General features: G+C 48.4%; 1 protein-coding gene across 1 annotated transcript; it reads right to left on the reverse strand.

Moving 5' to 3' along the window:
- Nucleotides 1-64: 64 nt before the first annotated feature.
- On the reverse strand, nucleotides 65-4,914 carry LOC311110432 (uncharacterized protein). The gene is made up of 3 exons (XM_084188978.1): nucleotides 4,400-4,914; nucleotides 2,535-2,665; nucleotides 65-2,346 (listed from the first exon to the last, which is right to left on the reverse strand). The coding sequence occupies exons 1-3, from the start codon at nucleotides 4,680-4,682 to the stop codon at nucleotides 1,069-1,071; spliced, it is 1,692 nt and encodes a 563-aa protein (XP_084045104.1). The 5' UTR covers nucleotides 4,683-4,914; the 3' UTR covers nucleotides 65-1,068.
- Between the last annotated feature and the right edge of the window lie 9,962 nt (nucleotides 4,915-14,876).

Raw genomic sequence — 14,876 nt, forward strand, 5'->3', positions numbered from 1 at the left:
AAGCAGTGACTCGCTCGCAGGTTCATGCTCTACAACATCCGTAGAGTACGACCCTTCCTCACACAGGAAGCAGTGCAGGTCCTAATCCAGGCTCTTGTCATCTCCAGTCTAGACTACTGCAACTCTCTGTTGGCTGGGCTCCCTGCTTGTGCCATCAAACCCCTGCAACTTATCCAGAACACTGCAGCCCGCCTGGTGTTCAACCCTCCCAAGTCACCCCGCTGCTCCGCACACTCAACTGGCTTCCAGTCAAAGCTCGCATCCACTACAAGACCATGGTGCTTGCCTTCAGAGCAGCAAGGGGAACTGCCCCTCTCTGCCTTCATGCTATGCTCAAACCCTACACCCCTACCCGAGCACTCCGTGCTGCCACCTCTGGTATCTTGGCCCTCCCACCCTTCCCATTCATCCCAGACAAAGCTCTTCCCTGTCCTTGCACAGCAATGGTGGAACCAACTTCCTTCCCCGAGTCCCTGCCCGTCTTCGGAAAAAATCTGAAACCTGACCTTTTCAAAGAGTATCTTATCTTAAATGAATCTCACGGTGCCTCCTACCCACCCATACAACAAAAAACGAAAAAGCACTGACTTTGCTGATAACAAATTTGATGGAAAATGTACTTGCTACGACTGTGTGGTTGTCTCATCCAGCTTTCTTAATGCACTAATAGTAAGACGGTCTGGATAAGAGCGCCTGCTAAATGACAAAAATGTCAATATAAAATGTAAAGTCTCAACAAAAAATCTGCATGAACTGCATTTGTTTTCTCATAAATGTATTGGGGGGAAAATGGAGTAGTTCAATGAAAGTAATGAAAGAGGCATTTGTGAACATCATATAGCCTACACAGTACAAACACTATGTAACAGCCGTTTTAGGCTTATATATCACACAATGTCTGGATGCAATATTCTACCCAGGAATATTCAACACTGAAATCTGTTACTCTCGTTATTCCAAATGCATCTGTGGATATTTTCTGCTGACAACAATGAAAATTAATCTGTCTTTAATGCAGGGTTAGATCTAAACATCAGAAGCTATCGAGTGGAATGGTTACTTTCTATGTTATAGAGTGGAATGGTGTTTCTGCTGGTGTATCCTGAGGTAGCTCCTCTCTGAGAACCTCTTCTCGCAGTGCGTACAGGCAAACTGCCTTTCTCCCGTGTGAACCTTCAGGTGCATCTTCAGCTGGTTCTGGTGGGAGAAGCTTTTCTCACACTGGGGGCAGCTGTAGGATTTCTCCCCTGTATGGACCCTCTGGTGCCTCTTTAGGCTGAAAGAGTGGGAGAAGCACATATGACACTGAGTACAGCTGAAGGGTTTCTCTCCTGTGTGGACCCTCTGGTGCCTCTTCAGACTGCCAGCCTCGGCGAAGCGCATACCACACTGGGCACAGCTGAAGGGTTTCTCCCCTGTGTGGACCCTCTGATGGATTTCCACCTTCTGGGGGCAGCTGAAGCCTTTGTTACAGAACATGCAGAGGAACCGTTTCTCTTTACTATTGCCTGATGTGGCTCCTCCCTGAGCCTGGGCCCTAGCCCTGTCGTTTGGGTCCAATACCTGATCGAAGAGGACCCGGCTGTGTGAATCGGAAGGCCCCATTGAAGTGGACACTGGGTCGCGATCCCTGAACGCAGGTAAAGGGGAGTGGGTCTTTACATTTGGATTTGTCTCTAAGCTCTCCGTGTAATCTAAGAAATCACTGCCTTGTGAGTGTTCTTCTAAGTGAGTCTCGTCTGCATTCCATGTCAGAGGAGCGTTGTCCTCCACTTTCACAGTCATCTCATCTACGACTATAACCTCCCCTTTCTTATCTAGGCACCCTTCAGAGTATAGACTACTACTGTACTGGTTCCAGTCCCCTCTAGACAGATCAGTCTGTGTCTCTAAACCCAAGGATATGTTGCCAGGGTCCATCTCTGTTGTGTAAGAACAAGAAGGATCATCACCACCAGTGTCTAACGCGTCACGATCACCATGGGAATTAACCATCCTCTGGCTCTGGTGAAATACCGGTAAATACTCTGAGCCGGGAGCAGGAGGACAGCCCAGTCTCCCCAGCCCCAGTCTCTCTGGGTCTGATCTGTGGTCAGATCCTGTGTGTAAGAGCCTGTGTGTTACAGTTAAAGTCTCTGTGTCTGTCTCTGACTTGAGGACGGCGTTCTGCGTTCCACTGACCTCCATGACGCTGCGTCGCATCCTGGGCTGCGCTGGGGCGGTGGTGGGGTCCTCTGTGGCTACAGGGGGCGCTCCAGTCTGGATGTCTTTGCTTTGCCGTTGGTCCTCCTCTCCTTCAGACCTCTCCTGCTTGACCCCAGGACCTGCAGCCTCTGCATCTGCAGACTGACACAAGAAGAAAGGAGGTTATTACTGGTACATGAGTTGAATTGGATAACAATGTCATACGGAAGTCTCAAAAGCTCCCCTACGGCAGACAAATTAGTCCATGTGAGCAAGTGAATAGCTGAAATAAATGCTCCACATTTGCTATACAAAGTAACTAATTTTTAATGCAACATTACTACACTAACCTCTATCACGATAAGGTGCTGGGTTGAGGTTCCACTCCCCTCATCAACAGTGATTGGTTGGTCATCTCTCCATGTATTGTGTCCCGCTGGCTTCACAAAGCTCCTGTGGCCTCCATTGAGATGTCCTTCACCTGAGAGAGTGATTGGGGGGAAAAGAGGTGGTTAAGTTAGCTACTGTCAATGCTCAATGGTATGTATTGTCCACTATTGACAGTTTCGACACTGTATAGAATTGGAAAGGATGTAAGGTAACACTTTGTATAACTTCTTGATATACTATTGTTTTCAATTAGTAAATAATAGAAAATGCAGTAAATCAAGAATCTGGTTAGAATATGAGTGTCTTTGTGCTAGACAGACAGACAGATAGATACATTTACATTTAAGTCATTTAGCAGACGCTCTTATCCAGAGCGACTTACAAATTGGTGCATTCAATTTAGGATAGCCAGTGGGACAACCACATCTTGATCACAGTAAGTACACTTCTTCAAACAAGCAGCTGTGAGCAAAGTCAGTGCAAAAGGAACAACTACATCTCAATCACAATAAGTACATTTATTTAAACAAGTCAGTGCTAGCAGGTGAAATAAGTCAGGTGTTAGTTTAGACAAAAGACAGTGGTAGTAAAGGGGGGTAGAAGGATTACTATTATACTATTCCAGGTATTCCTTAAAGAGGTAGGGTTTCAAGTGTCTCTGGAAGGTGGTCAGTGACTCCGCTGTCCTGGCGTCGTGGGGTGTCCTGGCGTCGTGGGGGAGCTTGTTCCACCATTGGGGTGCCAGAGAAGCGAATAGCTTTGACTGGGCTGAGCGGGAACTGTGCTTCCGTAGAGGTAGGGGTGGATGAACGTAGTGCCCTCGTTTGGGTGTAGGGTCTGATCAGAGCCTGAAGGTAAGGAGGTGCCGTTCCCCTCACAGCTCCGTAGGCAAGCACCATGGTTTTGTAGTAGATGCGAGCTTCAACTGGAAGCCAGTGGAGTGTGCTGAGGAGCGGGGTGACGTGAGAGAACTTGGGAAGGTTGAACACCAGACGGGCTGCAGCGTTCTGGATAAGTTGCAGGGGTTTAATGGCACAGGCAGGGAGCCCAGCCAACAGTGAGTTGCAGTAATCCAGACGGGAGATGACAAGTGCCTGGATTAGGACCTGTGCCTTTTTCTGTGTAAGGTAGGGTCGTACTCTGCGAATGTTGTAGAGCATGAACCTGCAGGATCGGGTCACCGCTTTGATGTTAGCAGAGAACGACAGGGTGTTGTCCAGGGTCACGCCAAGGTTCTTTGCACTCTGGGAGGAGGACACAATGGAGTTGTCAACCGTGATGGCGAGATCATGGAGCGGGCAGTCCTTACCCGGGAGGAAGAGCAGCTCCGTCTAGATAGATAGATATATGCACTCACTAACTGTATGCACTCACTTTGCTCTGGATAAGAGCGTCTGCTAAATAACTAAAAGGTAAAAATGTAATAGACAGACAGACAGACAGACAGACAGACAGACAGACAGACAGACAGACAGACAGACAGACAGACAGACAGACAGACAGACAGACAGACAGACAGACAGACAGACAGACAGACAGACAGACAGACAGACAGACAGACAGACAGACAGACAGACAGACAGACAGACAGACAGACAGACAGACAGACAGACAGACAGACAGACAGACAGATAGATAGATAGATAGATAGATAGATAGATAGATAGATAGATAGATAGATAGATAGATAGCAGGGCAATTAATGCATAGTATCCAAAAACTGACCAAGACCCAATTCTGGTTAACCATATGTGGGTAACACATCTAGTAACACATGCGCAAAGTGGAACGGGGCGACAGGCCCTCAGCCTTCAGCAAAATGTACCTCTCGCCATTCCTCTGTGTCCGTCGAGAATCTTGACACTACTGGGAGGACTGGCGAGGACGCGCTCTCGCATTGTCCTCCCTGCGCGCTCCCGTGCCACCTTCAGTTCCAGTAGCTGAAGTTTCCTCCGCAATGCCCCGTTTTCCTTCTGACTTTGAGAAATTTCCAAACGAAACACTGCATAGTCGTCGTCTACGAGTTTACATATCTCTGCCACGGCTGCATTCGCTAGCACCTCTATAATGGAGGCTATTTGAGTGTGAAAAACCACACAGTTAGCCATTGTTAGCTGATGTTAACTGCTAGCTAGCGTTAAGTTACCTAGATAACATCTATCAACTAAATGATATCGCCAACGCCAATTAATGACTACCCGGAGCAGGTATGTGATGCTATGAAGTTATATTAGTCATATTTTGAGTTCCGTGATGTTAATATGTAAATGAAAACGCTAACGTGGAAATTGTTCTTCGTCACTGTTTACGTCCTTTTACTTCTTTTTTAAATTTCTATTGGCGGATCGCAACCAACTGAAAGGTGCATATACCGCCACCTACTGTACTGGAGTGTGTGGACGGTCACGGCCTCCTTACTACTATTCTATAACATAATTTCTAATAAAATAATTCGCAACAATCCTCACTGCTCCCATCCCCCCCACCACCCAAAATGCAACCCAATCCCCATCCCCGTCCTACCTCTCTAACCCTATCAAATAAACTCTCCCTTCCTACATCATTTCACAATAATAATACATGTTCAACCATTTCCTCTACCATACACCCATCACACATTCCAGGACCATGTTTCCATATCAATTTCAAAGAAAGATTAAATCCCGTATGCCCTAATCTCATCCTATACAACATAACTTCCTCCCTTCTGTTCCCATTACATGACACCATCTTCTTTCTTTTCTTTCAAAGACACGTGTTGTCTCAGACCAACTCTCGCTATCTCTCTCAGAACAATCTTCTTGACCCTAACCAGTCAGTCTTCAAGACGGGTCACTCAACCGAGATTGCTCTCCTCTGTGTCACGGAGGCTCTCAGCACTGCCAAAGCTGACTCTCTCTCCTCTGTTCTCATCCTCCTAGATCGATCCTCTGCATTTGACACTGAACCATCAGATCCTCCTCTCCGCCCTCTAAGGACTGGGCGTCTCAGGCTCTGCACACTCTTGGATTGCATCCTACCTGGCAGGCCACCCCTACCAGGTGACGTGGAGATGATCTGTCTGCACCACATACTGTCACTACTGGTGTCCTCCAGGACTCGGTTCTAGGCCCCCTCTTCTCTCTATACACCAAAGCAGATATCTCAGCTTGGATGTTGGCCCACCACCTCAAGCTCAACCTTGACAAGACAGAGCTGCTCTTCCTCCCGGGGAAGGCCTCCCCGCTCCAAGTCCTCTCCATCACGGTTGACAACTCCACAGTGTCTCCCTCCCAGAGTGCAAAGAACCCTGTCGTTCTCTGCAAACATCAAAGCAGTGACTCGCTCCTGCAGGTTCATGCTCTACAACATCTGTAGAGTATGACCCTTCCTCACACAGGAAGCGGCGCAGGTCCTAATCCTGGCACTTGTCATCTCCCGTCTGGACTACTGCAACTCGCTGTTGGCTGGGCTCCCCGTTTGTGCCATCAAATCCCTGCAACTTATCCAGAACGCAGCAGCCCGCCTGGTGCTCAACCTTCCCAAGTTCTCCCATGTCACCCCGCTCCTCAGCACACTCCACTGACCTCCAGTCGAAGCTTGCATCCACTACAAGACCAAGGTACTTGCCTACGGAGCATCAAGAGGAACTGCCATTCCTTACCATCAGGCTATGCTCAAAGCCTACACCCCAACCTATGGGGAAATGAATGTTTTTTTTGTAGGGGTTTGGACAAACGCAGAACCATGAGGTAATCAAGGGGTCGTTCCATTTGATTTCAATCACTCTTTGACCCACCCTGTATTCAAGAGCATGCTGTGTGTCAACCAATGGCGGGCACAACACAAACACCTCAGATTATGTAAACATATGCAGGGGGTAAAAAATATGTGATAAAGAAATTATAAAATAGTTTGCCAAGCCTGTTTGTACAGGATTACAGGAAACATCCGCACTGAGCTAAAGGGTAGAGCTGCCGCTTTCAAGGAACGGGACTCTAACCCGGACGCTTATAAGAAATCCCGCTATGACCTCCGACGAACCATCAAACAGGCAAAGAGTCAATACAGGTCTAAGATTGAATCGTACTACACTGGCTCTGACGCTCGTCGGATGTGGCAGGGCTTGAAAACTATTACAGACTACAAAGGGAAGCACAGCCGCGAGCTGCCCAGTGACACAAGCCTACCAGACGAGCTAAACCACTTCTATGCTCGCTTCAAAGCAAGCAACACTGAAGCATGCATGAGAGCACCAGCTGTTCCGGATGACTATGTGATCACGCTCTCCGTAGCCGATGTGAGTAAGACTTTTAAGCAGGTCAACATTCACAAGGCCGCAGGGCCAGACGGATTACCAGGACGTGTACTCCGAGCATGTGCTGACCAACTGGCAAGTGTCTTCACTGACATTTTCAACATGTCCCTGACTGAGTCTGTAATACCAACATGTTTCAAGCAGACCACCATAGTCCCCGTGCCCAAGGACTAAGATAATCTGCCTAAATGACTACCGACCCGTAGCACTGACGTCTGTAGCCATGAAGTGCTTTGAAAGGCTGGTCATGGCTCACATCAACAGCATTATCCCAGAAACCCTAGACCCACTCCAATTTGCATACCGCCCCAACAGATCCACAGATGATGCAATCTCTATTGCACTCCACACTGCCCTTTCCCACCTGGACAAGAGGAACACCTACGTGAGAATGCTATTCATTGACTACAGCTCAGCATTCAACACCATAGTGCCCTCTAAGCTCATCACTAAGCTAAGGATCCTGGGACTAAACACCTCCCTCTGCAACTGGATCCTGGACTTCCTGACGGGCCGCCCCCAGGTGGTAAGGGTAGGTAACAACACATCTGCCACACTGATCCTCAACACGGGGGCCCCTCAGGGGTGCGTGCTCAGTCCCCTCCTGTACTCTCTGTTCACCCATGACTGCATGGCCAGGCACGACTCCAACACCATCATTAAGTTTGCCGACGACACAACAGTGGTAGGCCTGATCACCGACAACGATGAGACAGCCTATAGGGAGGAGGTCAGAGATCTGGCCGTGTGTTGCCAGGACAACAACCTCGCCCTCAACGTGACCAAGACAAAGGAGATGATTGTGGACTACAGGAAAAAAAAGAGGACTGAGCACGCCCCCATTCTCATCGACGGGGCTGTAGTGGAACAGGTTGAGAGCTTCAAGTTCCTTGGTGTCCACATCACCAACGAACTATCATGGTCCAAACACACCAAGACAGTCGTGAAGAGGGCACGACAAAGCCTATTCCCCCTCAGGAGACTAAAAAGATTTGGCATGGGTCCTCAGATCCTCAAAAAATTCTACAGCTGCACCATCGAGAGCATCCTGACTGGTTGCATCACCGCCTGGTATGGCAACTGCTTGGCCTCCGACCGCAAGGCACTACAGAGGGTAGTGCGTACGGCCCAGTACATCACTGGGGCAAAGCTTCCTGCCATCCTGGACCTCTATACCAGGCGGTGTCAGAGGAAGGCCCTCAAAATTGTCAAAGACTCCAGCCACCCTAGTCATAGACTGTTCTCTCTGCTACCGCACGGCAAGCGGTACCGGAGTGCCAAGTCTAGGTCCAAAAGACTTCTCAACAGCTTCTACCCCCAAGCCATAAGACTCCTGAACAGCTAATCATGGCTACCCGGACTATTTGCACTGCCCCCCCCACCCCATCCTTTTTACGCTGCTGCTACTCTGTTAAGTATTTATGCATAGTCACTTTAACTCTACCCACATGTACATATTACCTCAACTACCTCAACTAGCCGGTGCCCCCGCACATTGACTCTGCAACGGTACCCCACTGTATATATAGCCTCCCTACTGTCACTTTATTTTACTTCTGCTCTTTTTTTTCTCAACACTTTTTTTTGTTGTTGTTTTATTCTTACTTTTTTTGTTTAAAATAAATGCACTGTTGGTTAAGGGCTGTAAGTAAGCATTTCACTGTAATGTCTGCACCTGTTGTATTCGGCGCATGTGACCAATAAAATTTGATTTGATTTGATTTGTACGATTTTAAATGATAATATCATTTAAAAGCGATATTATCAAACTCAACAGTTCATACCTTCCAGTGATGAAGACATGGATGTCTCATGGTATGGTGGAGTATTCAAAATGGGTCCAATTTGAGGACCTCTATCTTCTGAGTGTTTTGGCATTCAGGTCCAAAAAGTCACTTTCTGACCACTTCTACCATGGGCAAATACACTACATTACCAAATGTATGTGGACACCTGCTTGTCGAACATCTCATTCCAAAATCATGGGCATTAATATGGAGTTGGTCCCCCCTTTACTGCTATAACAGCCTCCACTCTTCTGGGAAGGCTTTCCACTAGATCTTGGAACATTGCTGCGGGGACTTGCTTCCATTCAGCCACAAGAGCATTAATGAGGTCGGGCACTGATGTTGGGCGATTAGGCCTGGCTCGCAGTCATTATTCCAATTCATCCCAAAGGTGTTCGATGGGGTTGAGGTCAGGGTTCTGTGCAGGCCAGTCAAGTTCTTCTACACCGATCTCGACAAGCCATTTCTGTATGGACCTCACTTTGTGCATGGGGGCATTGTCATGCTGAAACAGGAAAGGGCCTTCCCCAAACTGTTGCCACAAAGATAGAAGCCCAGAATTGTCTAGAATGTCAATGTATGCTGTAGCGTTAAGATTTCCCTTCACTGGAACTAAGGGGCCTAGCCTGAACCATAAAAACAGCCCCAGACCATTATTCCTCCTCCACCAAACTTTACAGTTGGCACTATACATTGGGGCAGGTAGCGTTCTCCTGGCAGCCGCCAAACCCAGATTTGTCCGTCGGACTGCCAGATGGTGAAGCATGATTCATCACTCCAGAGAATGCGTTTCCACTGCTCCAGAGTCCAATGGCAGCGACGCTTGGCATTGCGCATGGTGATCTTAGGCTTGTGTGCAGCTGCTCGGCCATGGAAACCCATTTCATGAAGCTCCCGATGAACAGTTATTGTGCTGACGTTGCTTCCAGAGGCAGTTTGGAACTCGGTAGTGAGTATTGCAACCGAGGACAGATGATTTTTACCCGCTTCAGCACTCGGCGGTCCCGTTCTGTGAGCTTGTGTGGCCTACCACTTCACAGCTGAGCCGTTGTTGTTCCTAGACGTTTGCACTTCACAATAACAGCACTTACAGTTGACCGTGGTAGCTCTAGCAGGGCAGAAAGTTGACGAACTGACTTGTTGGAAAGATGGCATCCTATGACTGTGCCACGTTGAAAGTCACTGAGCTCTTCAGTAAGGCCATTCTACTACCAATGTTTGTCTATGGAGATTGCATGACTGTGTGCTCGATTTTATATACCTATCAGCAACGGGTGTGGCTGAAATAGCCGTATCCACTCATTTGAAGAGGTGTCCACATTCTTTTGGCCATAGTCTATTTTATTATGTGGTCTAAAAAGGAAGGAAAACACAATCACGAGGATCCACTTTTATAGACAATATACCGACGCACACTGCGTCCTTCCAAACCACTCATTGTTGAATTTGCGATTTCCGACCTGTTGTGTCATGTTTATGTCCAATGGCCGATGAGCACCGAGACGTTTTATCTGTAATTTATTTTCATATGACAAGGATTGAAAAGGATTTGCCAGTAGAAGTGATTTCATGATGATGACTGCTTATCTAACTAACTAGCTAGCTAGCTAGCGGGTAGCTACTGGTAACTTTTAGCAACTGTGGTTAGTTGTTTCCAATGTTATTTCACGCTTAAGAGTACCTGTAATTGAGCCAGCTAGCTACCTACCATTCAGCTGTTTTTCTAACCTCACTATCCGAGGCATTAACGTTAGGTGGTTGGTAGCTGCTGTACTTAATTACAGCTACTGCTTGCAGTCTGCCACCCAGATAGCTGGCGTTGGGTAAGTTTGGCTTTATACATAGCTTGGGCTTTGTCGAGTAAGGCTTAAACTATGTATTTAGATTGTAGTTAGGTATTATAGGTAGGCATCGTGGGCTGTATATTATTAGGTATTATAGGTAGGCATCGTGGGTAGTTGTTGTATGTAGTTATTGTAGGTTACTTTTGTATTCGGCGGTGCCGGGTGTAGCACGAAGCTAGCTAGCTAACTCACCTCCTGGACTAGCTGGCTAGTAGCTATTAGCAACGGTAGCAACTAAATACAATATCCTTTTAGCCAGCTACATTCGTTCGCAGCGACGCCGTTTTTCAAACAAAGTCAACACAGCAGCCATTGCTAGCTAGCCAACACTACCAGCTAGCTGTATTGTAGTAGCTAAATACAATATTTTTGTGCTAGCTAGCCAACGTTTAATCATTGCTGCGTTATGAAAGAACTAGACACGGACACGAATTATCTGTTTAGTGTGTTAACACACTATTGGTAGTTTGTTGTAACCAAGTATTGGTGCTAAACTGTGTGTTATTGGATGCTAGCATGCTAGTTAGCTATGGCATCATAGTTAGCTATCTGAACAAAGTAAGTTGAGTCTAGTCCTTGAAACATTGAACCGCTGTAGTTTACAACAATTCTAATTTCTAAAGTGGAAGTTGGGAGAGTTTTATTCGGGTGGTTCAGTGAAACAATTATAGTTTCTGAGGTGGAAGTTGGGAGAGTTATATTTTTTTGGTGAGGGAGGCCTTGCTCTCTCCTTTCCCAGATGTTTAGTTCATTTCATTCCGATCTCCTCTGCATTATTGTAGCCATCTGCTACAGCCTGTCAACTATGCCTCTGCCTATCCCTGTTCTCTCCTCTCCGCACAGGCTACACAAACGCCTCACACCGCGTGGCTGCTGCCTCTCTAACCTGGTGGTCCCTGCACGCACCACACACCTGGAGTTCCAGGTCTCAGGCAGCCTCTGGAACTGCCGTTCTGCTGCCAACAAGGCTGACTTCATCCCAGCCTATGCTACCCTCCAGTCCCTCGACTTCCTGGCGCTGACGGAAAAATGGATTACCACTGAAAACACTGCTACTCCTACTGCTCTCTCCTCGTCTGACCATGTGTTCTCGCATACCCCGAGAGCATCTGGTCAGAGGGGTGGTGGCACAGGAATCCTCATCTCTCCCAAGTGGTCATTCTCAATTTTTCCCCTAACCCATCTGTCTATCTCCTCATTTGAATTCCACGCTGTCACAGTCACTAGCCCATTTAAGCTTAATATCCTTGTCATCTATCGCCCTCCAGGTTCCCTTGGAGAGTTCATCAATGAGCTTGACGCCTTGATAAGTTCCTTTCCTGAGGATGGCTCACCCTTCACAGTTTTGGGGGATTTCAACCTCCCTACGTCTACATTTGACTCATTTCTCTCTGCCTCCTTCTTTCCACTCTCACCGTCCCCCCCTACTCACAAGGCAGGCAATACGCTTGACTTCATCTTTACTAGATGTTGCTCTTCTACTAATCTCACTGCAACTCCCCTCCATGTCTCCGACCACTACTTTGTATCCTTTTCTCTCTCGCTCTCCTCCAACACTACTCACTCTGCCCCTACACAGATGGTAACGCGCCGCCGCAACCTTCGCTCTCTCTCTCCCACTACTCTCTCCTCTTCCATCCTATCATCTCTTCCCTCTGCTCAATCCTTCTCCCTCTAATCTCCTGATTCTGCCTCCTCAACCCTCCTCTCCTCCCTTTCTGCATCCTTTGACTCCCTGTGTCCCCTATCCTCCCGGCCGGCTCGGTCCTCCCCTCCAGCTCCGTGGCTTGATGACTCATTGCGAGCTCACAGAACAGAGCTCCGGGCAGCTGAGCGGAAATGGAAGAAAACTAAACTCCCTGCCGACCTGGCATCTTTTCACTCCCTCCTCACTACATTTTCTTCATCTGTTTCTGCTGCTAAGGCCACTTTCTACCACTCTAAATTCCAAGCATCTGCCTCTAACCCTAGGAAGCTCTTTGCCACATTCTCCTCACTGCTGAATCCCCCCCCCCCCCCTCCTCTCCTCTCCTCCCTCTCTGTGGATGACTTCGTCAACCACTTTGAAAAGAAGGTTGACGACATCCGATCCTCGTTTGTTAAGTCTAATGACACTGCTGGTCCTGCTCACACTGCCCTACCCTATGCTTTGACTTCTTTCTCCCCTCTCTCTCCAGATAAAATCTTGCGACTAGTGACTGCAGGCCGCCCAACAACCTGCCCGCTTGACCCCATCCCCTCCTCTCTTCTCCAGACCATCTCCGGTGACCTTCTCCCCTACCTCACCTCGCTGATCAACTCATCCTTGACCGCTGGCTATGTCCCTTCCGTCTTCAAGAGAGAGCGAGAGTTGCACCCCTTCTCAAAAAACCAACACTCGATCCCTCTGATGTCAACAACTACAGACCAGTATCCCTTCTTTCTTTTCTTTCCAAAACTATTGAGCGTGCCGTCTTTAGCCAACTCTCTTGCTATCTCTCTCAGAATGACCTTCTTGATCCAAACCAGTCAGGTTTCAGGACTGGTCATTCAACTGAGACTGCTCTTCTCTGTGTCACGGAGGCTCTCCGCACTGCTAAAGCTAACTCTCTCTCCTCTGCTCTTGTCCTTCTAGACCTGTCTGCTGCCTTTGATACTGTGAACCATCAGATCCTCCTCTCCACCCTCTCCGAGCTGGGCATCTCCGGCGCGGCTCACTCCTGGATTGCGTCCTACCTGACCGGTCGCTCCTACCAAGTGGCGTGGCGAGAAGCTGTCTCCGCACCACGTGCTCTCACCACTGGTGTCCCCCAGGGCTCAGTTCTAGGCCCTCTCCTTTTCTCCCTATACACCAAGTCACTTGGCTCTGTCATATCCTCACATGGCCTCTCCTATAATTGCTACGCTGACGATACACAACTAATCTTCTCCTTTCCCCCTTCTGATAACCAGGTGGCGAATCGCATCTCTGCATGTCTGGCAGACATATCAGTATGGATGACGGATCACCACCTCAAGCTGAACCCTGGCAAGACGGAGCTGCTCTTCCTCCCGGGGAAGGACTGCCCGTTCCATGATCTCGCCATCACGGTTGACAACTCCGTTGTGTCCTCCTCCCAGAGTGCGAAGAGCCTTGGCGTGACCCTGGACAACACCCTGTCGTTCTCCGCTAACATCAAGGCGGTGACCCGATCCTGCAGGTTCATGCTCTACAACATTCGGAGAGTACGACCCTGCCTTACACAGGAAGCGGCACAGGTCCTAATCCAGGCACTTGTCATCTCCCGTCTGGATTACTGCAACTCGCTGTTGGCTGGGCTCCCTGCCTGTGCCATTAAACCCCTACAACTCATCCAGAATGCCGCAGCCCGTCTGGTGTTCAACCTTCCCAAGTTCTCTCACGTCACCCCCCTCCTCCGCACACTCCACTGGCTTCCAGTTGAAGCTCGCATCCGTTACAAGACCATGGTGCTTGCCTATGGAGCAGTGAGGGGAACGGCACCTCCGTACCTTCAGGCTCTGATCAGTCCCTACACCCAAACGAGGGCATTGCGTTCATCCACCTCTGGCCTGCTGGCTCCCCTTCCTCTGCGGAAGCATAGTTCCCGCTCAGCCCAGTCAAACATGTTCGCTGCTCTGGCACCCCAATGGTGGAACAAGCTCCCTCACGACGCCAGGACAGCGGAGTCACTCACCACCTTCCGGAGACATTTGAAACCCCACCTCTTTAAGGAATAGCTGGGATAGGATAAAGTAATCCTTCTGGCTATAGGGTGAATGCACCAATTTGTAAGTCGCTCTGGATAAGAGCGTCTGCTAAATGACGTAAATGTAAATGTAAATGTTGACATGATCAGTCCAATCAAAGCTACAGGAGATATAATGTGATTTGACGTCATGTTATCTGTGGACAATGACCTTGAGCCTTCTTGGACGGGCACTTATACTGTAAATCTATAGTAGCACCCCAGGGGGGCTTGCCTTGAATCACTGAGGTATAATAAGAACTGAACTGCCTAGCTCTCCCGTAGATTATGTAGTGACGTAATGTCCACGAGTGACAGAACCCTGAGCCAAGCACGGCGCAACCAGAGAAGATGAACAATGCCTATGCGCTGTGCTTTCGCTGGCTGCCCCTCCACCACAGAAAGCACTGAGCTAGGCAGAAACTTCTGCATTTTGGAGCTGCCTTACTCAAGAAAGACACCAAGTTTGTTTGTATGCTGCTTTATTAACGCAAGGATTATTATTATTATTTTAAAACATTTTTACGAATTAATGCCAGAATTACATGCAAAACAGGCCAGCTTAAAAATATATATATAATTAGGTGGGGGTCAAAACAGGTGGAGCTCTGCCTCACCTGCCCTGAATGACGGGTCGCCACTGTGTAGT

This window comes from Coregonus lavaretus (assembly GCF_964263955.1).
Source record: "Coregonus lavaretus genome assembly, contig: SUPER_35_unloc_5, whole genome shotgun sequence".
Taxonomy (NCBI): domain Eukaryota; kingdom Metazoa; phylum Chordata; class Actinopteri; order Salmoniformes; family Salmonidae; genus Coregonus; species Coregonus lavaretus.

Bases quoted from the DNA above. Each gene is read 5' to 3' on its own strand.
- LOC311110432 (XM_084188978.1), bottom strand. From the start codon at position 4,682: ATGGCTAACTGTGTGGTTTTTCACACTCAAATAGCCTCCATTATAGAG. The intron at 2,666-4,399 runs GTACATTTTGCT...TCACTCTCTCAG, and splicing joins ACACAGAGGAATGGCGAGAG to GTGAAGGACATCTCAATGGA. The intron at 2,347-2,534 runs GTTAGTGTAGTA...TTCTTGTGTCAG, and splicing joins AGCACCTTATCGTGATAGAG to TCTGCAGATGCAGAGGCTGC.